General features: G+C 49.0%; 1 protein-coding gene across 1 annotated transcript in view; it reads left to right on the top strand.

Annotated features, from left to right (window-relative positions):
- Window positions 1-6,396: 6,396 nt before the first annotated feature.
- Window positions 6,397-22,880, top strand: part of SETD1A (SET domain containing 1A, histone lysine methyltransferase) — a 35,562-nt gene continuing 19,078 nt past the window's right edge. Inside the window, 14 exon segments of the mRNA XM_048517016.1 lie at window positions 6,397-6,767; window positions 8,725-8,864; window positions 9,718-9,870; window positions 12,874-12,969; window positions 14,130-14,400; window positions 14,516-14,622; window positions 15,535-15,755; window positions 16,813-17,601; window positions 17,603-17,758; window positions 17,760-17,850; window positions 20,691-21,168; window positions 21,171-21,284; window positions 21,287-21,549; window positions 22,341-22,520. Of these exon segments, the coding sequence (XP_048372973.1) occupies window positions 9,733-9,870; window positions 12,874-12,969; window positions 14,130-14,400; window positions 14,516-14,622; window positions 15,535-15,755; window positions 16,813-17,601; window positions 17,603-17,758; window positions 17,760-17,850; window positions 20,691-21,168; window positions 21,171-21,284; window positions 21,287-21,549; window positions 22,341-22,520 (2,904 nt within the window). The 5' untranslated portion in view covers window positions 6,397-6,767; window positions 8,725-8,864; window positions 9,718-9,732.

The following is a 22,880-nucleotide window of genomic DNA, read 5'->3' as shown; positions in this document are numbered from 1 at the left end:
ATTAAAACGCCACAAAGGATTGGTTCCGTGGTTGGATTCTAATTCCCAAGTTAGAACGCTTGGTTACGGGACTTGGTTGGACAGACCTGGGAAAAGTTTTAACGTGAAGAATCTCACTCGAACACTCGTACAGCTGTCGGGGTATTGATGGGTCGAAAGAAGAGGACCTAACTTCTGCCCTGAAGTCTTTGGAAAAGTTTTTTTGTTAACGTGTCAGTCACTGCTTTTGATCCATCCGTCATGCTCTGTGATGTGCCTTGCTCAGCTGAGCTGCCGTCCGCCACCAGATCTGTGTACACCTGGACTTGGCCCAGGAACTTATAGACTATAACAGTGATGGCGAACCTATGGCACGGGTGCCAGAGGTGGCACTCAGAGACCTCGCTGTGGGCACACGCAAACAGAGTTTGTCAAGTGGGGGGAGATCGCCTCCCCCCAGACATCTAGGCTTGCCAGGGCCGCTGGGCTCGATTATTAGGATTAAACCTAAGGCCTAGTTTTGGGGAAGCAGTATAGGTAACCGTGTTAAGCGCTGTTAAACCCCACTGATTTTCATTCAAAGAACTAAAGCGTGATCCTTTACCTTGGAGTAAGCGCGGTTGCTGGCAATGGGGCTTGCTTCCGAGTAAACCCTCCTAGGGTTGTGATTCACCTGTTCGAAGAGTTGCACGGTTGCTTCAAAGCAAAGCCAACAACTACCACCAAGCTTATTCCCGAGTAATGCACGCCTCGGATCCAACCATTTTTTCTAAACTGAATTGCCGTGTTCTAAACTGAATTGCCGTGTTGGCACTTTGCGATAAATAAGTGGGTTTGGGGTTGCAGTTTGGGCATTCGGTCTCAAAAAGGTTCGCCATCACTGGACTATAATTAACAACTGCTGGATTCTGGTGTTGTCTCAAAGGGCAGACTGGTGTTGTCTCTCAGAGGGCAGACTTGATGGTGAAGTGGGATGCAGGCTAGGACTCCGGTCCACAGCAAACCTGGTTGAACACAAGAAGAGCCCTGCAGGGTCAGATTAGTGGTCCCTCTTGTGCGGCATCCCGTCTCACCCGATGACCAATTTATTCCTCTGGATGTCCAACGACCGGGCATAGAGGCCGAGGAAGGCCTCCTGGCACTGGGATTCAGAGGTCGATTGCCTCTGAATGCAGAGGTTTCCTTTAGCTGCAGCATGTGAGCACACTTGGGACTTGTTCAGGGAAACTTCCTAGTAGAGTGTGCCCCATATTAAGGGCAAAGCGCCACTATAGAAGAAGAGTTTGGTTTTATATCCCCCCTTTCTCTCCTGTAAGGAGACTCAAAGGGACTTACAATTTCCTTTCCCTCCCCGCCCCCCCCCCCAACAAACACCCTGTGAGGTGGGTGGGGCTGAGAGAGCTCTGAAGAACTGTGACTAGCCCAAGGTCACCTAGCTGGCATGTGTGGGAGTGCACAAGCTAACCTGGTTCCCCAGATAAGCCTCCACAGCTTGAGTGGCAGAGCGGGGAATCAAACCCAGTTCTCCAGATTAGAGTGCACCTTCTCTTAACCACTGATGTTCAGGCAGCATAATGGCCTTGAGTCGTCTCTCCAAATTACTTGCTTTGGATCAGGTCTGCCTTTCTCCCTTGCAAAGCCTGCATCTCTGGCTGCAGCACATACTCCTTTGCTTTCCCTTCCCTCCTGGGACTAGTTCAACTATATATAATCCTTCTCTGGTCCTGGCGAAGCTTCAGGGATCGGCGAAATGTTTATGCTGTCTGGGAATATGCAAAGTCCCAGCTGGGGGGAAGCCAAGGAGGCCTGGGAAACAGGGAGAGAAGGTCAAGGGCAGCTGTTGCTGAGGCAGGCCAACTCACCAGCGCTCCGGGACCTGGGGGCGGGGGGGCCCGGCAAAAATAGAGGAGGCCGGCTGACGTTCCCCTCGAAGTTCATGTGCCCTGCGCTGTCTGAAACGGGAAAACTGGATACGCTGATCTCGTATTACATGTGGGAAGGCGTCATCGTTGTTCCAAAACACACATCCGTGCATGTCTGGAGATGGTATCAGGGCCGTCTTTCCTGGAACATCAGCCTCATTGGAACAGCCAACAAGGAGGAAGGATGAAAGCACACACACTGCACATGCTCCGAAGCGCACTCCTTCACTGCTGGGTTGCGGGCGCAGGGCAAACGGAAACTCCAGCTAATGCATGAGAAGGCAGCTACTGTGCTGTGGCTAGCCCAGAAAACGGGTTCGGATAAATATCCACATTGAGATATCTGAAGGGATGTCACATTGGGGAGGGAGCAAGCTTGTTTTCTGCCACTCCAGAGACTAGGACTAGGAGTCATGGGTTCAAGGTGAAGGAAAAGAGGTTCAAGGTGCAGGAAAAACTTCCTGACCGACAGGGCTGTTCGACAGTGGAATGCACTACCTCAGTGTGTGGTGGAGTCACCTTCTTCGGAGGTTTTAAAAAAGAGGCTGGATGGCCATCTGTCAGGAGTGCTTGCATTGTGTGTTCCTGCATTGTAGGGGGTTGGACCTAGGGGACAGCATTGTAGGGGGCTGATGGAGTCTCATCCAACTCTGATTCTGTGAGCCCTGCATGTAGATCTGGATTCAAGATCCATGCCGCTTCGAAAGGTGGCAAACCTTGAGCAGAAAAGCCCCAGATTGTCTGCCCTCTTCCTGCTTCTGTTTTCTGCTAAAGCCCTTTTTAGGTTTTTAACAGGGATCAGCCGGAAGTTAGACTTCACGTCTGGACTTGTGCTGCCCTCTGGAGGAAAAATCTATTAACTGCATTTTGTAAAGAAAAACGGAACCCTGAATACCATCGCCTCCTACACACTGGAAACAACTTTTGGACTTGAGGAGTTGTTTTTCAAGATAAGGCGCTGAGATCAGATTCCGGGGATGGGATGGGTGTTTTGAGTGCTACATGTGGCTGTTTGGATTGCAAAGCAGATTGAGGTGTAGGGCTGAAGCAAATGTTTCACAATTATGACTAATCTTTGGCCAATTATGCACAAGGCATCCGCTGCATGAGGGGGGCAAATGTCCATTGTGGCAAGATTTCTTGTACAGGCATATTTTTTCAAGCTCCGCTTACACTTTTCATTCTCTCCGTGGCAAGCGAGATCACTTGTAGCACGGTTTTAATTTGTTTCACTGCCAGAGCAGGACAGATTTGCCAGCGAGCACAGCTTTGCCCCGGACATCTTCCCTCCACCCACAGACAGCCTTCCTACTCCCTCCCCTTGCCCCCCTTTCAAGTTGCCAGATTCTTCAAGTCAAAGAAAAGAGGTTCACTCACACAAGTTTATCCAAAACACACCAACCTCTAATTCTCATATTGATATATCAATGTAATAACAACAGGGAGTGCTTGGAAATAACAATCCTCTCCGTCCTCCAGTGGCGGCAGCAACAGGAAGTGTGTGTGTGTGTGTGGAGGGGAGAGAATATCATCTCTAGGATGGTTCTTTAGCACCCTGTAGTCCAGGGCATGGCTTTGCTTCTTTCATTGGTGAGGGTGATTATTTTTGGAACAGTATTATCAATTTAAGTGCACCTTAAAGGGCAAGGCCAGCAATCTTTAGATCTGTAATGAGATCTGTACCTTTAAGGAATAGTTGATGGGCAGAGTGAAGGGAAGCAGTCCCGGGAGAGTTCTCAGCAGAAAAGCTTTGTGGCAGGAGAGTGCCTCCTCACATGTATACAGAGAAACATGAAGAGAGTCTACTAGAGGCCCACTGTGCAGAGAAGAGCCCTGAGGTAAGCACTCCACGAATACTGGGCCTATGTATTGCTAACTCACATTGATTTTTAGTTCAATTTCTATCCTCCTTTACAAAATCTTTTTTTGGTGGGGGGCAATGGTCCAAAAGAAAATAACATAAAAAATGGAATGATGGATGTAATTTTTTATAAATTAATCTGCACCTGCTTAGCCCTGGCAATCCAACACCAACATGAAATATTACAGTATTGTGAAAAGCAATTTAGATTAAGCCCATATTATATGATTTTTAAATGTTAATCCTGTTCTACATCCCACGGATTTGGGCATATAGAGGTGAAGAGACTGCACGTGTCTCCTATGGATTCCACTGTCTTTCAGAGGAAACAGTGCAGAGCTCAATCGATCAGTCGATTCCAGCGCTCCTCTGCTCCACCGCCGTTTTCCCAGTCCACGTGGACCTGGGAAACCACAGCAAGGGGAGGCAGCTGCTCCAAGAACTGAAAAAGTCAAATGCAAATCAGCATTTTTTTGACAGCGGACGTATTCGGCTCTGCCGAATAGCCTGTTGTTTTTTTCTTTTCGGTAAAGAGAAAACCCGAAAAAGCTGATATGGCTTTTTCCTGGTTTTTCAGTTATTTGGCTTTACCCTGGGAGGGGTACTCTATGGGGTCAAATTCCTGCTGAGCTCCTTCCTAGGGTTGAGTTGGGACATTCCTGGAAACTTGGGAGCAGAGCCTGGCTGGGGCACAATTGGGTATGGGAAAAAGCTATCCACCCTCCATAATGCAGTGTCATAGGAGCAGGATCCGTGGGGCAGGGATTTCCTCCAAGGAAACTGATCTCTGTGGTCTGAAGATCACTTGTAATTCCAGGAGAACTCCAGGCCCTCCCTAGAGGATGGCAACAATGCTCCTTTTCTTCAAGAACATAAGGAAGAGCCTGCTGGATCAGACCAGAGTCCATCTAGTCCAGCGCTCTGCTACTCTCAGTGGCCCACCAGATGCCTTTGGGAGTTCACAGGCAGGATGTGAAAGCAATGGCCTTCTGCTGCTCCCGAGCACCTGGTCTGCTAAGGCATTTGCAATCTCAGATCAAGGAGGATCAAGATTGGTAGCCATAGATCGATTTCTCCTCCATAAATCTGTCCAAGCCCTTTTTAAAGCTATCCAGCTATTTTTAAAGCTATTCTTCACTCTGTCTTTCCCAGATATCACCCCTAAATCTCCAAAAATTCCCTCAGCTGTTGTTAGCAACCATTCCTGCATCCTTGGGGTCATCAAAAAGTGGGGCTGGACTTTTTTGCTCAGCCCCCTAGCCCCAGTAGGCTCCCACTCCACGGACAACCTAATTGTTTGATTTCAAGAGTAGCAACTTTCCTCACTTGTCAATTTGGACCCTCATAAACTGTGTTTCAAATGCAGTGACAACACATACCATGAGTATTAAGGTCACCTTTAGCTAATCGCTGCAGAAATCCAACAAGGGCAGCTTTTCCAGACACAGTAGAAATGTGGCAAGACGTTGCTCCAGTTCGATTTCTGCCTGACATAAAGCCACAGAAGGCAGGCCCCCTCTGCCAACAACTGGCGAAAGGGGGCATCTGAAAACTCTAATCCTTTATCTAAAAGTGTTTCATCCTCACCCGTGAGGAAAGATGGAGAGGTGGATCAGGTACCAGTTTGGAATTTCTTTTTGCTCTTCCTGAAGTGGGAAGGGAAATTCACATCCTTGTCCCAGTAGATTCCACTGTGCTTCGCTGCTGTTGTTCTGAATTAAACTTTATGAGTCAGTTTGCCGCTGTCTTGTCCATAAGTGCTGAAAATGTTTGCCATACAACCAAATTACTTGAAATTTTGAATGGACTTTCTGATCATAGCAGTTCCTGGGCTTCAGCCTGAGTGGGTTCAACAGACAATTCAAATAGCCGTTATAGCTGTTCATTACAGCAGGTCATCATTTTCTGCCTTGTAGTAGCTCCAAAAACTGCATGGCGAAAGTACCAAAGTCACCTCTGCTTGGTTCAGTCGCACTTTCCAGCTGTGATTTCACCTCAGCTGATTCCAACAGTGCTATTTCGAGGGGCCCTTTCCAGCGCATGCGCACACATTCTCCGGCCATCCTCGTTGCCTTCATTCCTATTACTGGCTGGTTATTTGAGACCAACGAAATTTCACCTGTGTGGCGAAAGTGTCAACAGAAGATGTTTACTTCGCCACTCCGTTAGAACTCACTTGGGTTTCGAGTCCTCAGATTCGTCAAAACCGCTTTTGTAACTGAGGGCGGCTTGAAAACCGCAGAGGGGGCCTTCTCCTCCGCCTCAAATCCCCCATCTTTACACGGCCACTCGGCTTCCACAGACCCCGCTTTAATCCGGGCGAAGCACGAATGTGCGAGCTGCGAATCGCCAGCTGAGTCCGTGACGTCAGAAACCTCCGCCCTTTCTCGGCCGCTCCGAGCGCGGCTGTCGTTTCCGATCGAGCGATTCGCCAAAGAGGAAGAGCGGCCTAATTTCTCCGCCTCTTCGAGGATCTTAAATAAAAAAAAAAACGCAGACAGTATTGGATTAATCGAGTCGTTATTTCCTGCCACTAATACACGAACGGCAGATGGGTTTCTTTTTTTTCCCCACTCCGCGGCTCAGGCAGTATGTCGAAAGCGCAGATACGGACGCGAAGTCACCAGAGAGCCGGCGAAACCGTCGCCATCGAGCGCTGCTGGGGGGGCGGAGAAAGGGGGAAAAAAAACCCCTCAACCTCTCGCGAGAGGCGGCGCGAGAGTCTCGCCCGAGTGCTGTGGCCCCGCCTCCTGGTCCCTGTCGGCGGCGGCGGGTTGTCACCTCTTTCCCTTCCCTCTCTCTCGGTATTCCTTTCCTCCCCCACCTCCTCTCTCTCTTTTTCTCTCACCGGTCGCAAGGCGGAGGCGACGAGAGCGCGTGCGCGAGAGAAGAGGTGGCGCCCCGCGACGGCGACTGAGAGGACCTGAGGCGCGCGAGCCCGGCAGAGGGGAGGAGGAGGGGGCCGCGCGCGTGCGCCCCCTGAGAGGCGGAGGGGGGAGGAGCGGGTAGGAGCAGGTGACGCGCGCGCCAGGCAGACCTGGAAAGCGGCGGGAGGGTGCGCGCGGATGGCCCGGGAAGAGAGGGGGGGGGGCGGTCGGTGTGTGGAGGGAGGGGGTACGCGCGCGCGCCCGCGCAAGGGAGCCGGGGTGACTCTGGGTAGGCGGGGCCGGGACACCTGAAGGGAGATGAGGGTGTTGGGGCGGGGGGTGGGGTGGGGCAAGATTGCAGCTGAGGGAATAGATATGTGGAGGGATATGGGGGGGGGGGGCAGCTAGGAAAATGGTCTGTGGAGATGTCTGGGGGGGGCGGGACTAGGCCTCTGGGGATAAGGAGGGTGGGGTGTGCTTTGAAGTGTGCATGGGGCGCTGTATTTTAAGACTGTGAGGCCTTTGACATTCTCCACACCCTGGTGGCTCTTAAGGGTCTTTTAGGAAGGGGTGTTAAGAAGGAGGGTCTTTTCCAGTTCACCAGCCTAAAGATGGGGTTATGGAGCCATCACCCTGCACTCGAATGATCTTCTGGGTGGAGGAAAATGTCAAAAGTGGGGAGGGTTGGGGGGGCGTGGTGTGGCTGAAAGGAGGGAATTGGGGAGTGATTAGGGAAGGGGGTGTTGGCTGCTGTCTCATAGACAGGAGTCTGGGCCTTCCAAAGCAATGCTGCAGTGGGAAGGGTGAATGGAGAGACGGGTCTGAAGCCTCGTGAAGGAAGACATCTGGGAAATGTGCATGAGGACAGTTGTGAGGGTCTGAATCAGAACCACCTTGGAAAGTAGATGCTATGGGGATCAGGGAAATCTTGGCATTGGAAGCCTTTTGTGCATACACAGGTCCTGGAGCTAAGAATGAAAAAGCAGAATAAAAATATGATACGCAAGTTGAGGGTGAGACGAAACGGGATCTGTTGGAGTTTGGGGCCTGGGAGAAGTGGTTGCTTTGGTGGCTGGCACCTGTAGACAAAAATATGTTTTCTTACAGCTTGGAAGAGAGGGGAGATGGAATGGGGTGGAATTAGGAAGACATTTAGGGGGCGAAGAAAGGATGATCCCAAATGAGAAGGAACAACTGACTAGGATTGATTTGGAGTCCTATAAGAAGGATACTGTTGCCAAAATAAATTTTAAAACCCAGACCTTTAAGCTTTGGGGTGGAACCATCACGTTCTCGATCTCAAATTGTAAAGGCTATTCAGCATAAGTTGCAGGGAGCTTTTAACTGCAAGATGAATCTGGTGATGTATGTCTGAGTTGGGGTATCCGTGTGAAATAGGAAAGTTAAGCAGAATCCTGATAGGAGTGTCTATCGACTGGTGGCTAAGTGGGGGAGGCAATTATTTTTTTCCCAAAGAGATTAGGATGAAGGTAGTAGGACAGGCCATCCCAAAATCAAGCAGGACTCTTGGTTTTTTTTCTATCAAGCAGGACTCTTGGGTTTATTTGCCATGTTCCTATGGCTGGAGGCATCTTTGTTCAGGTTTCATCTTCTTATTTGGTTAGTAGGTTATATTATTTTGTTTTTTATTAGTAAGCTGAAGCACAATCTTGTTCAATTTCTAGTCTTCCGACAGCTGCAACTTTTTTCTTGAGTAAGGAATGTACTATTCAGGAGATATGATTTGGGACTCCTGGCTCCCAGCATCCCTTGTATTGTCTAAACAGGTGGCTTTCAGAAATTAGGGATCCATTTCGCTCAGTTTTCACCAGCACATGGCCAATTGGCCATGCTGGTAGGGGCTGATGGGAATTGTAGTTCCTGAACATCTGGAGAGCCGCAGGTTCCCTACCCCTGGTCTAGGTATACTGCCTGAGTTCTTGCCATGCTGTGTGTGATGTTGCCTGGGGACATGTCAAAATCTTAACATGGGTCCATAAAACTGTATTCATACCCCTTTTAAAATATTTTTCTCCTTAACTCTTTTGGGTATTTTTTTTAAAAAAATCCTTTACTTTCTCTGCTCTCTCCTCAGTTCCTCGAGTGTCCTTTTTTCATTATGGACTGAAGCAACTCCGGCTAGGCTTTATTGGCAAGCAAGGGAAAAAAATACAGCTGTGTTTCTCCTTTGCATTTTGCCAGTAGCTAAAGCACAGAAGAGATAATCCACAACAGGTATGATTTTTTTGTGCCTTTCTCTGTTCTGAGAGGGTTTCTGGGTATTGCTTTGCATACCTTTTGAAATGAGGCGTTTCCAGGCTGTTTGATTATTGCGGCTTAATTATTTTTCTTTAGGGCCAACAGAAGGCGGAATACAAACAAGTGGGAGAGCTGGATGTGTTAAAGACATGCTCTTCCAGTATCTATAAAAGGCTAACAGGAAGAAGGGGAGAAAAATGCTTTGAGGCCAGGCCAAGAAGGAATGGGCTCAAAGTCAAGTTCATTTTAAAACTTTCTGCTAATGAGGAATGAGCAACAGAAAAAGTCTGCCTTCAGGTTTCTCCAGCAGAGATGATAGTCATTTGCTTGGGTTACTTGTGTTTCTAGGGCATTTTTTCTCCAGATGAGGATTTTGAAGAAGACATTGCAACTCTTTAGATTCTGTAGTTTGTACAGTTATTTCATTACCCCGGTCACGTTTCCTTGAGCCTTAACAACGTTTTGTATGCCACCCTGTTTTGCTGCTTATGCCAGCGATGAAACAGACCAGGGTGGTCTGTACTGTACATTAAAATTTAAAATGTTGCATCTCGTACAAATTACAGAAACTATGGCTCATTCCGCACATGCAGTATAATGCACTTTCAAACTGCTTTCAGTGCTCTTTGAAGCTGTGCGGAATGGCAAAATCCACTTGCAAACAGTTGTGAAAGTGGTTTGAAAATGCATTATTTTGCATGTGCGGAATCTGTGCAAGCTAATTGCTAGAGGGCGTTCGGTCTCAGAGTTGGGGCTCCTGTGTTTTACAATAATTTGTGCAGAGAATAACTTTCGTTTTCTGTCTCTTGTTTAATCCCCACCCTTGCAGTGTAAATGAGTCAGAATGGATCAAGAAGGTGGGGGTGAATTCCAAAAAACCCCTAATTTTCAGTGGAGAAACTACAAGCTCATTGTTGATCCAGTGCTCAAGCGGGCTGCCCACAAGATCTATCGCTACGATGGGGTGCATTTCAGCCCTAACGTAAGTGGACAAAACTGAATGTTTATTTTTAAAGCAGAGGGCAAATTTGGGAGATTTCTGTTGAGAATGTAACATTCATGTACTTCCAGAGCATCTCTTTTCATATTTGTCACCTGAATTCTGAGACCTTTGTTGTGGACTATGGTTCTGCGTTCTTAGGGGTTTCTCTCCAGATCGGAAAGGACCTCAAAGCTGATGGTGGTGTTACCTCAGCTGTTGGGTGTGTCAGGCGAAGCCATATTGTCCCCAAGCCTTCCTGTCATGCTGATACCAGTGTTCTGTTTCCATCCTTTGCACCATTGTACACAAACCCCTAGAAGTCAGAAAGCTTTGCACAGCTCTGGCTGGGATTGGCGCCTGAAATTTTGTGGCCATCTTTTGAATAGTTGTGATTTCCTGATTGAGTCTGAAATACATATTTTCCTCTGGCCTGGCTTTTTTTTTTTTAACGTCAAACATGTGCAGTACTGTCTAGGAGGTTTGTGGCTTATGGGGTCACTGTTGAATGATTGGAGGTCCAGTAGGGGAATTGACAGAGCTAGGGGCAAATGGTCAAGGTGTACCTGAGTTCATGGACTCATCGTGCAGGCCATTTGGCTAGTCACTTTCCCTCCTTTGCGTCCATTCTCACAAGTATTAAGAATATTCCAGTCCCAGTTGGAATAGTTGGTAAGGCCCGTTGGGTTATATCTGCCAGCTACTGTTCCGCTGACCGTAAAGGTCTTCTCTGGCACAAAGAGCCTCTTCAGCCAGCAGAAAACTCCTTCCACCTGGAAGAAATCTCAGCAGAATGTAGTCATTTGATACAACCTGCTGAAAGCAACAGGAATTGTAAGAATCTTAATTCTCTCTAGCTTGTGTCTACTGGTTTTAAGTATTACTGTCTTTAACATTATGATAAAAATTAAAAGAAATCATTTGTTTGCTATTTATGAATAACATTTGATGTTAGAATGTTGGGGGGGCATACACAAACAGACACACTTGGTTAGGGAGCAGCTTGTATAACGTTGAATATTGCAGGCCTCTTGGTGGTACCATTTACTCAAAAGGAAGGCATACGATCAACTATTTTTGTATTTATTCAGTTTTAAGTGTTTATATTTATAGTATTTGTTGTGTTTATTTGATTGTTTTATTGTAAGCCGCCTTGAGTCGTAGAGAAATGGCGGGGTACAAATGTAATAAGTAAATATAAGATCCCAATCCAGAGTGCATAGCAGCCAGGGGTGGCACTGCTTCCTATTCTTGACCAGCTATTGCAAAATTTCTAATGTTGAAGCCCTAAGTACCCATTCTAGGGAATGAGTTCCATTCAGTTCATTCAGATGAGGACTCTGTCGAGTAATCATTGTCTCTGCCACGCTGAGGTGTTCTCACTATATAAAGAATGCACGTTTGGCACTGAGTTCTACCACCAAACGATGCACAGAAGCCAAAATGCTGTATGCGCAGAGGGATATAAAAAGTGTGAACTGCTCCCCTTCCCCTTGAAATATTTAGCAGCTGAAAAAGGAACTGGGTCTTCCTCAGTTCAGTTGGGTCCTCCCCTTCCTGCACAGCTTGGCACCCGGGCTTAGTTTCACTTTCTTGCAGACGGCAAGCCGGCTTCTGTTGTCGACGTTGCTTTGTTTGACCGCTCCCCCGAGCAACAGGAGCGATGGTGACCAAGCACAGCACCTCAGCAATGTGCAGAGCTTGGATGCAGATAGTGGGGAGAGTGATTGACATAGCGATTGAATAATAGTGTGGGATTCGGGCTAATTTTGCTCATATAAGCACAGTGGACTGTGAGGTCCCAGTTTAAAACCCACGTAGTAAATACTTTGTCATACCCAGCATTGCCTAGTTTGTGAGCTGTGTTTTGGCTGGACGTGTTCCATTTAAATCAATTATTGTCGAATTGTTGAGAATAGAGATGTGCATGGCTAAACTTGCCAGTGGAGGTTGGCACATGGGTTGGCACATGGGATGGAGCTCCAAGGTCCATGTGCATGCCTTGGCTTGCCTGCGCTGCCAGTGCTGATGTGCTGTACAGCACTCTGGTTAACTTGCGAAATGCGACCAAGTCTTAGGGTTGCATCTGAAATTGCCCTTCAGCTCACCAAAGGAGTTCACCTTTGGATCCAGCTCCCCTGTTGTTGCTAATGCCTGGATGACTAAGAGATACCACTTTGAGAGCTTGTCTCTAGAGCTTATATTCCAAAAATCTTGTTGCTACCAAGGTGCTTCTGGACTCCAGTCTGTACTGCAGACCAGCACAGCTACCTTCTGAAACCATTAAAAAGTAGTTTGACTATGTACACAAGCTGCTGAAGATGAGTAATAACCACATGTCTTGCTTGCACAAATCTTAAATGATGAAGTGGCTTTCCCTTTTCCATTACAAAAGCCACAATCTATGGTCTCGGGAACCTATAAATAATCCATCAAGTTCTATAGTACGTTTTTCCTTCGTTTTTTGTTTTTGTTATGTTTTTTTTCTTCCTTCAAACAGTTTAACAAATTCCAGCATGATGTATTCACCCCAGATAAGAGCATAAGAACGAGCCTGCTGGATCAGACCAGAGTCCATCTAGTCCAGCGCTCTGCTACTCGCAGTGGCCCACCAGATGCCTTTGGGAGCTCACATGCAGGATGTGAAAGCAATGGCCTGCTGCTGCTGCTCCAGAGCACCTGGTCTGCTAAGGCATGAGGATCAATGAGGATCAAGATTGGTAGCCACACATCAACTTCTCCTCCATAAATCTATCCAAGCCCCTTTTAAAGCCAAATAGGACCTCTTGTTGTATTTTGATTGATCCATAAGGCTTTGAAGTCCTGGATGAGTTCTGGGTATGATCTTTTATGATGATGGCAGTATAAGAGAATCATAGTGAATGGCCCTGGCCCCAGAAGTAGTGAGGACCCTAAGCAAAGGTGGACTGACCAGAACGACATTTGTTTTCCGTGGAGTCTTTTTGAATTGTTGCTCATGTCTGACAAAAGGCTTCTGTTCTCAAGGATTCGGGCTATGCCCCTGTGGGAGATCTGCGGGATCCAAGGCACCGGATATGGTCCAAAAACCGAGACCTTTCCCTACCTGTCCCAAAGTTTAAGGTAGGTTGAACTGACCTGCCTGTGCATCGTGGTTCTTTTATTCTATTTATTTCCAGTCTCCAAGATCGTAAACGTGATATCAATGCCACAACTCCCTCTCTCTTCGGGGCCCACTGACAGTTCAGGCGTGGCCAAGTGCACGTTAATTGTTTTGTGTTACACTGTAACTTCATTGGTTGAATGAAATCCTAAATAGTTCACTTGCAGTCTGTTTGGTTTTCCAAAGGACTTTCTACAGTGGGGTAAATTTGAGTGGAAGAAGGAAATAATGTTGGGGAACTGGGTGTCGGTAGGTATGTAGGTAGGTAGACAGGTAGATTTGCACTGCCACTCACATGGTCAGGAGTTCGAGCCCCCTGTGGGTCAGATATCCTGCAGCTGGCTCATGGACAATCCATCCATTCCTTGGTTGGTAAATGAGTACCTAGCACATAGCTAGGGGGGTAAAGAATAGCCGGGGAAAGCAATGGCAAACTACCCCACAAAAATGGCTTGCCTATGAAATCACTTCTTGCAGTGGTACCCCAGGGTCGAACACAACTGAAGGGGAAACTTTACCTTTACCTAGACAGGTACATGGGACAAGGTGGATTTACTGTGCTTTGTGTTTACTTTAGAACTGAAAGGTAGCCCACATTTTTTTAGATGTAGGAATTTCCCAGGACTAGGAAAGGCAAATATGACGCTGTTCTTTCTGTGCTAGTGTGAAACGTGCGTACCTATAAAACAAAATATTGAAAACATTACTATAATATAATATTTGAAGTGAAGAGATGCTAAGAAAAATCTAGAACTAACCTTCAGAATAAATTCCGCTTATTATTTAGAAGTTAAGACTAATCTGGATAAGTTGCTTTGGTTGTAGAATGCCAGTGGACAGGTAAATTAAGGGTTGTTCCCCATAGATATTAACAGGGTGGTAGAGAAATAACATACACTTGAGCTATTTGGTTTAATGGCATGATGAGGAGAGGGAAGAAGCAGGGCCTTGGACATTTGGACAGAACTTGTCTTTATGCCATTATTCTTTTCTGACGCTGCCGATGCCAGCATGTTTGTGAACTTCTCCATCCCGCCGTTAAAATGAGACGGTTCTCCTAAATTGTCGGCGGGACGGGGAATCCCACTCCTCACCCCTTCTGCTTTGGTCTCTGCTCCAGCTGGACGAATTCTACGTCGGCCAGATCCCTCTGAAGGAGGTGACCTTCGCTCGGCTCAATGACAACATCAAGGAACCTTTCCTGGCCGAGATGTGCAAAAAATACGGCGACATCGAGGAGATCGAGATACTTTACAATCCCAAGAACCGCAAGCACTTGGGCCTGGCCAAGGTGCTCTTCACCAGCACCCGGGGCGCGAAGGAAACGGTCAAGAACCTGCACAACACTTCCGTCATGGGCAACATCATCCACGCCCAGCTGGACATTAAAGGTACCTGTGGCCCACCTGCTCCCTTTAGGCATTTCCCCTCTTGCATCTGATCTTGCTGCCTGGGTCACAATAGTGGCCGCTTCCCAATAAAAGCTTCTTCCGCTCTCCCGCTCAGGTCAGCAGCGAATGAAGTACTATGAGCTGATTGTGAACGGCTCCTATACGCCTCAGACTGTCCCCACGGGGGGCAAAATGCTGAATGAGAAGTTCCAAGCAGACTCGGTAAGCGGATGTGAAGTACTCCGGCTTTAGTCTTCCAAAGCCGTTCGTCGTCTTTTTTTCCATGGCGCACCTGTTAGCTCTGCTCAGGCAGATGTCTGGATTGTGCAGGTGGAGGTGATCTTGTTTTCGTGCCAGGGCTCCTGAACTTAACTAGTCTTCTGGTCTTGGACAGTTAAATGGTTCTGCAGTCTGGCTCCATATTACTGTGTAAATAATAGGAGCAGCAGTGGCATAGGAGGTTAAGAGCTCGTGTATCTAATCTGGAGGAACCGGGTTTGATTCCCAGCTCTGCCGCCTGAGCTGTGGAGGCTTATCTGGGGAATTCAGATTAGCCTGTACACTCCCATGCACGCCAGCTGGGTGACCTTGGGCTAGTCACAGCTTCTCGGAGCTCTCTCAGCCCCACCTACCTCACAGGGTGTTTGTTGTGAGGGGGGAAGGGCAAGGAGATTGTAAGCCCCTTTGAGTTTCCTGCAGGAGAGAAAGGGGGGATATAAATCCAAACTCTTCTTCTTCTTTTTCTAAATGATCCACAGGAGGGTCCTATGAATTTTTTTCCCTTTTAAGGCCGAGCCTGTTTGTTAATCATCTCTTAGGAACGAAACCAACCATCTTACTAATCCCTCAGCTACCACGTACTCCATCCCTGCCTCTGTGGCACTATATTCGGAGCCCACATGGCTAGGCTTCTGCCAGCAGCTCACTAGTCCCACAAAAGCAGTCTACGGTGGGGGTCTCCTTTTAGATATTTGCATTCTTTGCATGTGGAGTGCTGTTGTCGTTCGTGGCACCGTACAGAAGTTGCCGGCAAAGCCCTTTTTCTCAGCCCATAACTAAAGATCGTTACCGTAAGGTGGTTGCATGCGAAACAAGTGCTGCTTGAGGACTAAGCCACTCTCCTTTCCTTTATAGTCGGAATCTCGAAGGCGCCACTCAACTGACTCCTACCTTGGAAACACAATTCCTTCAACACCTGGCAACGGCACGCCCTGCTCTCAGGACACCCCCTATTCCAGCGGATGGCAAGACACGCCTTCCTCCTATGGCCAGTACACGCCACAGTCATCCCAGGGAACTCCATACACCCCTCGGGGAGGCACACCGTATTCCCAGGATTCTGCGTACTCCAGCAGGTGAGTCGTGCGAGAGAAAAGGTCACTTGGGTTTTTAAATTTTTCATTAATAATTAAAAACAATTAATCAACAAACAAGCTACAAAGATCACAAATATGGACAGGCACGTTTATTTATCATGTGAACTCCCAATTTCATCTGCATCAAGGATTAATTCCAAAAAATATACCTGTTGGTCTTTAATAACAAAATCAAGGTTACTGCTCTATAAACATAACTGAAATTGATAAACATCATACTTTTCTCTGTTAAATCTTAATTTTAAAATTCTAGGCATCAAAACTACTAGTCATAAGTACATTTTTTCTTTTTTATTATATATTCTATCGTAAGTTTCCAGTTACCAAAAAATGTGTTTAAGTCTCCTTCTTTGAGCAACTAAGTAAGCTTAGTCATTTCTGCGGATATCGTCACCCACCATTCTTCAATTGTTGGAGTTGCTGGAATTTTCTATTTTTGCACGTATATTATTCTTACTGCTGTTGTCATATATTAAAAAGAAATCCATGTTTCATGTATTGTCGAAGGCTTTCACGGCCAGAATCACTGGGTTGGGGTACTGTGTGGTTTCCGGGCTGTATGGCCGTGTTCTAGCAGCATTCTCTCCTGACGTTTCGCCTGCATCTGTGGCTGGCATCTTCAGAGGATCTCCTTACTCAGATCCTCTGAAGATGCCAGATAAGCAGCTTATCAGGAAGAATGCTACTTCGCCTGACCAATTGTACAATCCATGTTTCCTTTCCAAAGTTCCATCCGTAAGTCCCAACAGTCTCATTCGTACATTCATCTTTAAAATCTTTTCAATTGTCGAATGTGTTGTTCTCTAGAATTCTTCAGCCTTGTCACAAGTCCACCGCAGATGATAGAATGTCCCTTTGCGGCGCTCACGCTCTCAACATTGATTTGAAACGTTTTTATATATTTCTGCTAATTTGTCCGGGGTCATATGCCACCTATTTACATTGTTTTATAAAAGTCCTCTTTCAAGTTAGAGCTTAGTCCTTGACCTAACCTCCCTTTGTGGCTTGCTTCTAATTCATCTTCTTCCTCTCCAAGGCAAGGGACACCAGGTTACTCTACTTACCAGACAGAGTCAACGTCGTACAAATCCCGCCGGCACGAAAACAGTTTTTCAGACTCCTACACCCGGCGACATTATTCCTCTTCATCGTCTTCATCTTCTTCGTCGTCCTCCTCCTCCACTTCGCACTACCGCAGCAATGACCATCACTACCCGCCCTTTAGTCAGCAGTTCGATGGTGGCAGCGCTGCAGCGGTCAGCAGCAATCGGTACCAGCGCCATTCGACCACCTCGGAAGGGCGCTCTTCTTCCTCTCACCGCTCCCACCAAAGAGAGGACTCTGGGTTCCACCCCCGGCACAGAGAGCGCTCCCAACGGGATGATCCTCCACCTTCCTCCACCGCTGTTACTACCACCGCGGCTGCCTCCACCCCCACCAACTCCTCTTCTTCCTCGTCCTCCTCTTCGTCTGCGGCGACAACATCAGATAGTGCTCAGTTTCAGAACAGTCATACTTTTGCTGCGCAGAGTGCCGAGCATTTCCCGGCACCAAGTGCGCTCTACCCAACTTATACAGCCACTCCAGAGCCCTTCTCCTTACCTTCCGAGCCCCACCCGGTGGACAAGGACTATCGGCTGCTCCCTACGGCCGAGACGTTTGCTGCCAATTCCCTGCCTCCCACTGAATTTCTCGCTCAGGAATCGAAGGAGAACATCAGCCCTGCACTGACAGCCGCTCTAGGGATCGACGACCGGTCTCATTCTCCTGCCACGCAAACCTCGCCGGCTCGCTCAGGCTCTCCAGCCCCCGAGACGACCAACGAGCGTCCCTTTCGCTCAGCACAGCAGCCTGGACTCCCGCATTGAGATGCTGCTGAAGGAACAGCGGTCCAAGTTTTCTTTCCTGAATTCAGACACGGAGGAGGAAGAGGAGAAGGGAGGGCCCCCCAAGGGAGGGGAGCCCCACGGACCCTGCACGCCACCCCACGCTGCCAGTCAGCTTCGAGGACGTGGTGCCCGCTTTGGACTTGGGCTCTGGAGCAGAATCCCCCAAAGCGAACGGGCAAGACAGGGTAAGAGTGGGGGATTTAGAGTTTGCGGGGGTTTTTAAAACCCAAAGTTCTGTGCTTGGAGAACATTTATTTATTTATTTATTATTTCATTTATTTATTAAATTTATAGGCCGCCTCATCCCCGAAGGGCTCGATATATGGTGCAGGGAGCTGCATGAGAGCCAGCGGGGTGTAGTGGTCAAGAGCAGGTGGATTCTAATCTGGAGGATCGGGTTTGAGTGCCGAGCATTTCCCAGCTAGGAACAAAAACACAAATGAAAAAAGGGTGACCTAAAAACACATGAGAGGGGACAGACAAAACAAAAGGACTTTCTTTCTGTTTTGACAAGATTTCTAATTTGTTAAAAGTCAGCATGGTGCAGTGGTTAAGAGCAGGTGGATTCTAATCTGGAGGACCGGGTTTGATTCCCCACTCCTCCACCTGAGAGGCTGAGGCTTATCTGGTGAACCAGAGGTGCTTCCACACTCCTACATGCCAGCTGGGTGACCTTGGGCTAGTCACAGTTCTTCTGAGCTCTCTCAGCCCCACCTACCTCACAGGGTGTTTGTTGTGAGGGGGAAGGGAAAGGAGCTTGTAAGCCCCTTTGAGTCTCCTTACAGGAGAGAAAGGGGGGATATAAATCCAAACTCTTCTTCTTCTAAATTGCACGTCTTGGTGGTGGAAAGGGCTGTCCCACTGCTTCCAACTTACGATGGCCCCTTAAGATTCAAGGCGAGAAATGTTCGGAGGTGGTTTGCCATCGCCTGCCTCTGCGTAGCCGTCCTTGGTGGCCTCCCGTCCAAGTGGCAGGGTCAACCCTGCTAGGTTTGATGAGATCAGGCTTGCCTGGGCTGTTCAGTTCAGGGCTTGCATGTCTTAGAAAAAGAAGAGTTTGGATTTATATGTTATACCTCTCTCCCCCCCCCCCCCTTCTCTCCTGTTAGGAGACTCAAAGGGGTTTACAATCTCCTTTCCTCCCCTGCCCTGTGTGTAGTGAGGGCTGCTCAAAGAAGTGTGACTGGCCCAAATCACCAGCGTCAAGGGAGTGCACAAGCTAATCTGATTCACCAGATAAGCCTCCACGGCTCAAGTGGCAGAGCGGGGAATCAAACCCGCACGAAAGGGTTGCAACTGCTGGTGGCTGCAACTGCACTGTTGCGTGGTGATAAAAGGCACCTGGGAAGAGGAGCAGGTGTTCAGGAAGAGGAGGAGAAGGAGGGTGCTGGTGACAGGGGCCGATGGGGGAGGACAGGCTGGAGGGGTTGACCCCCTTGCTGGGCACCATTAACCCATCCACAGTTTTCTAGAGCACGTTGTCTTTGTTTGTCCAACGGGCTTTACTGCTAGTAAACAAAGTCCAGCCTCCCAGAGGCACCGTTCTGTGTTTTGTGGCACAGTAACCGTGATGCAGATATTTTGGAACTCCCTGGCTGAACTACACTGAAGCGTTATGGCAAATTTATGCACCGGTTTTGTGCGAGGGACCGAAAACAGCTGACTGCTGGTGATGCAGATAAGAAATGTATAACTTGGCTGAGCAGGTGAAACACGGCCGAGAAAGCGATGTCGCGGAGTAGCGCACGCAGGAAATCATGTGACTGGCACAGATGAAGCTGCGTTGCACTGAATCAGACTGTCGGTCTACCAGCGTCAGTTTTGTCTGCTCAGTTGGGCGGAGTCCTTTCGCATCACTTGCCCCCTTATCCTGTCCACTGGAGATGCCTGGTGTTGAACCCGGGACCCCGCTGCATACCAAGCTAGTGCTCTGGCCCTGAGCCACCACATCTCCCCAACTGTAGTATCAGGACCAGGCTGGCGAGGGGGATGGTTTGTAACAAGTGGCAACAGGCAACTGGGAGCTGTAGGAACAGGTTGCTGGCTAAAAAGAGGGAAAAAAGATGCCAGGTGACAGGGAGTGGCGTAGTGGTTAAGAGCACGTACACTCTAATCTGGAGGAACCGGGTTTGATTCCCCGCTCTGCCACTTGAGCTGTGGAGGCTTATCTGGGAAATTCTGATTAGCCTGTGCACTCCAATGCACGTCAGCTGGGTGACTTTGGGCAAGTCACAGTTCTTCTGAGCTCTCTCAGCCCCACCTACCTCACAGGGTGTTTGTTGTGGGGGGATGGGGAGGAAGGGAAAGGAGATTGTGAGCCCCTAGGAGAGAAAGGGCAGATATAAATCCAAACTCGGCTGTTAGGTCCCTGAAATCCTCATCTGTCACCCTCTCTGCTCGGGAACAGCAGCAGCAAAAGGCCATTGCTTTCACCTCCTGCAGGTGAGCTCCCAAAGGCACCTGGTGGGCCACTGCAAGTAGCAGAGTGCTGGACTAGATGGACTCTGGTCTGATCCAGCAGGGTCTTTCTTATGTTCTTCTTTATTGCCTTGTAAAGCCTCTATGCGTTTCACTGGTCGAGCTTTCTCAGGGGGATCAGAGTTCCTTTGTACTGATCCTCTCCACAGCAGTTTTGTTGATACAACCTAATTGCTGTGGGGAGAGACTGCACAGTGAAATGTGTAGGGGCTTGACAATAAAGCTGTCACCTGGCACCTTTTTCCCTTTCTAGTTTATTGGCACATTGCTTGCTTAGCTCTATTTTTCTTTCACTTTTGACAAGTGTCTCATTTTGTAAACGCTGATCGGTTGGTTGTGGTGGGTTATCTGGGCTGTATGCCGTGGTCTGGTAGATCTTGTTCCTAACGTTTTGCCTGCATCTCCATGGCTGGCAGGCGAAACATTAGGAACAAGATCTATCAGACCACAGCCACACAGCCCGGAAAACCCAAAACCACCAGCCTTCGACAACACGCTGATCCATCGGTTCACTCCGCCTCTTTCTCCTTCTTTGCTCCCCAATTAGGCATCTCAGCAGTCCTCAGGTGAAGACATGGAAATCTCAGATGATGAGGCAGAGGTGGAGCCCCCAACTCCTGTGACCGGAGTATCCGAACCCCACTTTCCCGTGATGCCCTCAGCCCTGGGCCACTTACCACTGGGCGTGTCCTCTTTCAATCCCCATCACCGGCCGGAGCCGCTGCCTCCCGGCTACCCTCTGCAGCCTCTCATGTCCGTCTCCCTTCCCCACCTGGCGGGTAAAACCCACCCACTGCCCACCTACAGCCAGGTTGGGCCGCGGCACACGCCCCGCCTGTCAGACTTCAGGGGGCGGGCGGGCGTGGTCGGCGGGGGCCGAGGCGCCCCCCACATCTACGACTTTGTGAACTCCATGGAGCTGATGAACCGCCTGGGCAACCAGTGGGGCGGGATGCCCATGTCCTTCCAGATGCAGACGCAGATGCTGAGCCGCTTGCAGCAGCTGCGATGGGAACTGAGACCGGTTGGGCCACTCCGTTCTGCGTGACCTCTCTTCACCGAGGCCGCGGGTACTTGATGGACCAGGGCGCCTGCCACTTCCAGAGGGACCAGCTGTTCATGCAGCAGCCATCCGTTGATGGTCGAGACGGCAACAGCAGCGTTCACCGGGCAGCCCCTCTGCCTGGCGCCTCCTTGATTTCCAGGTGGCCCATTAAGAGGTACCAGCAGGAAAAGTGGCGCCGCGCCCCAAGGACCCCCACGCCTGCGTGGTGGACAGCGTCCTCGCCACACTCATGCAGGAGATGAAGAACACCATGCAGCGCGACCTCAACCGCAAGATGGTGGAGAACGTGGCTTTCAGCACTTTCGACAAGTGGTGGGAGCGCAAGGAGGAGAAAGCCAAGGTAACGGTGGGGAGGGGGAGGGGATATATCAAGACCCCCATGCTGCTCAACCTGGGGGTGACTCTCATGAAGTTCACATCCCACATCACCTCAGGGTGTTGTTAACAAGGCATACGTCACAGAATGCTCTATAACACAGGTGTCAAACTCGCGGACCTCCAGAAGTTATGGACTACAGTTCCCATCATCCCCTGCCAGCATGATGCTGGCAGGGGATGATGGGAACTGTAGTCCACAACTTCTGGAGGGCCACGAGTTTGACACCTATGCTCTAGAACAGTGGTTTTCAACCTCCCTAATGCCACGACTCTTTAATACAGTTCCTCATGTTTTGGTGACCCCCAACCCTAACATTTATCCATGTTACAGATGGAGGTAAAACTGATGCAGAGAGTCTCAGGCGACCCCTGTGAAAGGGTCGTTCGACCGCCAAAGGTGTCGCGACCCACAGGTTGAGAACCACTAAGTACAGATGACCCCATGGGAAATGATGTTTAAGCTTGTTATAACAGTGGATATCACACTGCCAGCCTTGAAATACATCACAATATCAAAACGTATTATTATTATTATTATTATTATTATTATTATTATTATTATTATTATTATTATTATTATCAAAATGTGTAGTCCCTTTTTCTGCTCTTCAGTGGGGTCCCGACCAAAGCTGCTTCTTGTGCTTACTCTCTTCACGTGTGTGCTGTTCCAGAGCATGCCGCTCTTCTTCCCCACCTCCATCTTCCTCTCCTGGTTCTCAGCTGTCGCCAACGTGTCCGTGTTGTTGTCCACAGCCTTTCCAGAGCACTGCGAAGCAGCTAGCCAAGGAGGAGGAGAAGGATAAAACCAAACTGAAAGACCCCGCCCTGCTGTCCTTGGTCGACTGGGCCAAGAGCGGCGGTGCTGGCGGCAGCCTGGAGGGGTTCGGCTTTGGGACCGGCTTTCGAGGAGTCCTCAGGCTCCCATCCTTCAAGGTAAGGTTCTGACTTTTGGGTGGGCTTGTGAGTACTGAGCTGCTGCTTAGCAAGATTAGGGAAGGCAGTGCAGCAGAGTTTGGATCAGAGGCGTAGCTAGGCCAGAGTGTGCCCGGTGCACACTCTGGCTCCCCCCCCCCTCCCGTGGCGCCCCACCCTCCCCCCATGGCACTTCATTCCACTTACTTTTAGGAAAGGAGCAGGCCGAAGAAGCCTGCCTGCATTGCCTGGGCCTGGTGGGAACTACATTTCCCAGGAGCCCCTGGGAAATGTAGTTCCCACCAAACCCAGGCAACGCAGGCAGGCTTCTTCTCTGGGATGTTCCATTCCTAAAAGTAAGTGGGGCGCCGCCGTGGGAGG

The sequence above is a fragment of the Sphaerodactylus townsendi genome, linkage group LG15, assembly GCF_021028975.2.
Source record: "Sphaerodactylus townsendi isolate TG3544 linkage group LG15, MPM_Stown_v2.3, whole genome shotgun sequence".
NCBI lineage: Eukaryota > Metazoa > Chordata > Lepidosauria > Squamata > Sphaerodactylidae > Sphaerodactylus > Sphaerodactylus townsendi.
Note: the sequence above shows the minus strand (reverse complement) of the source record. Positions and strands in the feature narration are given on the sequence as shown.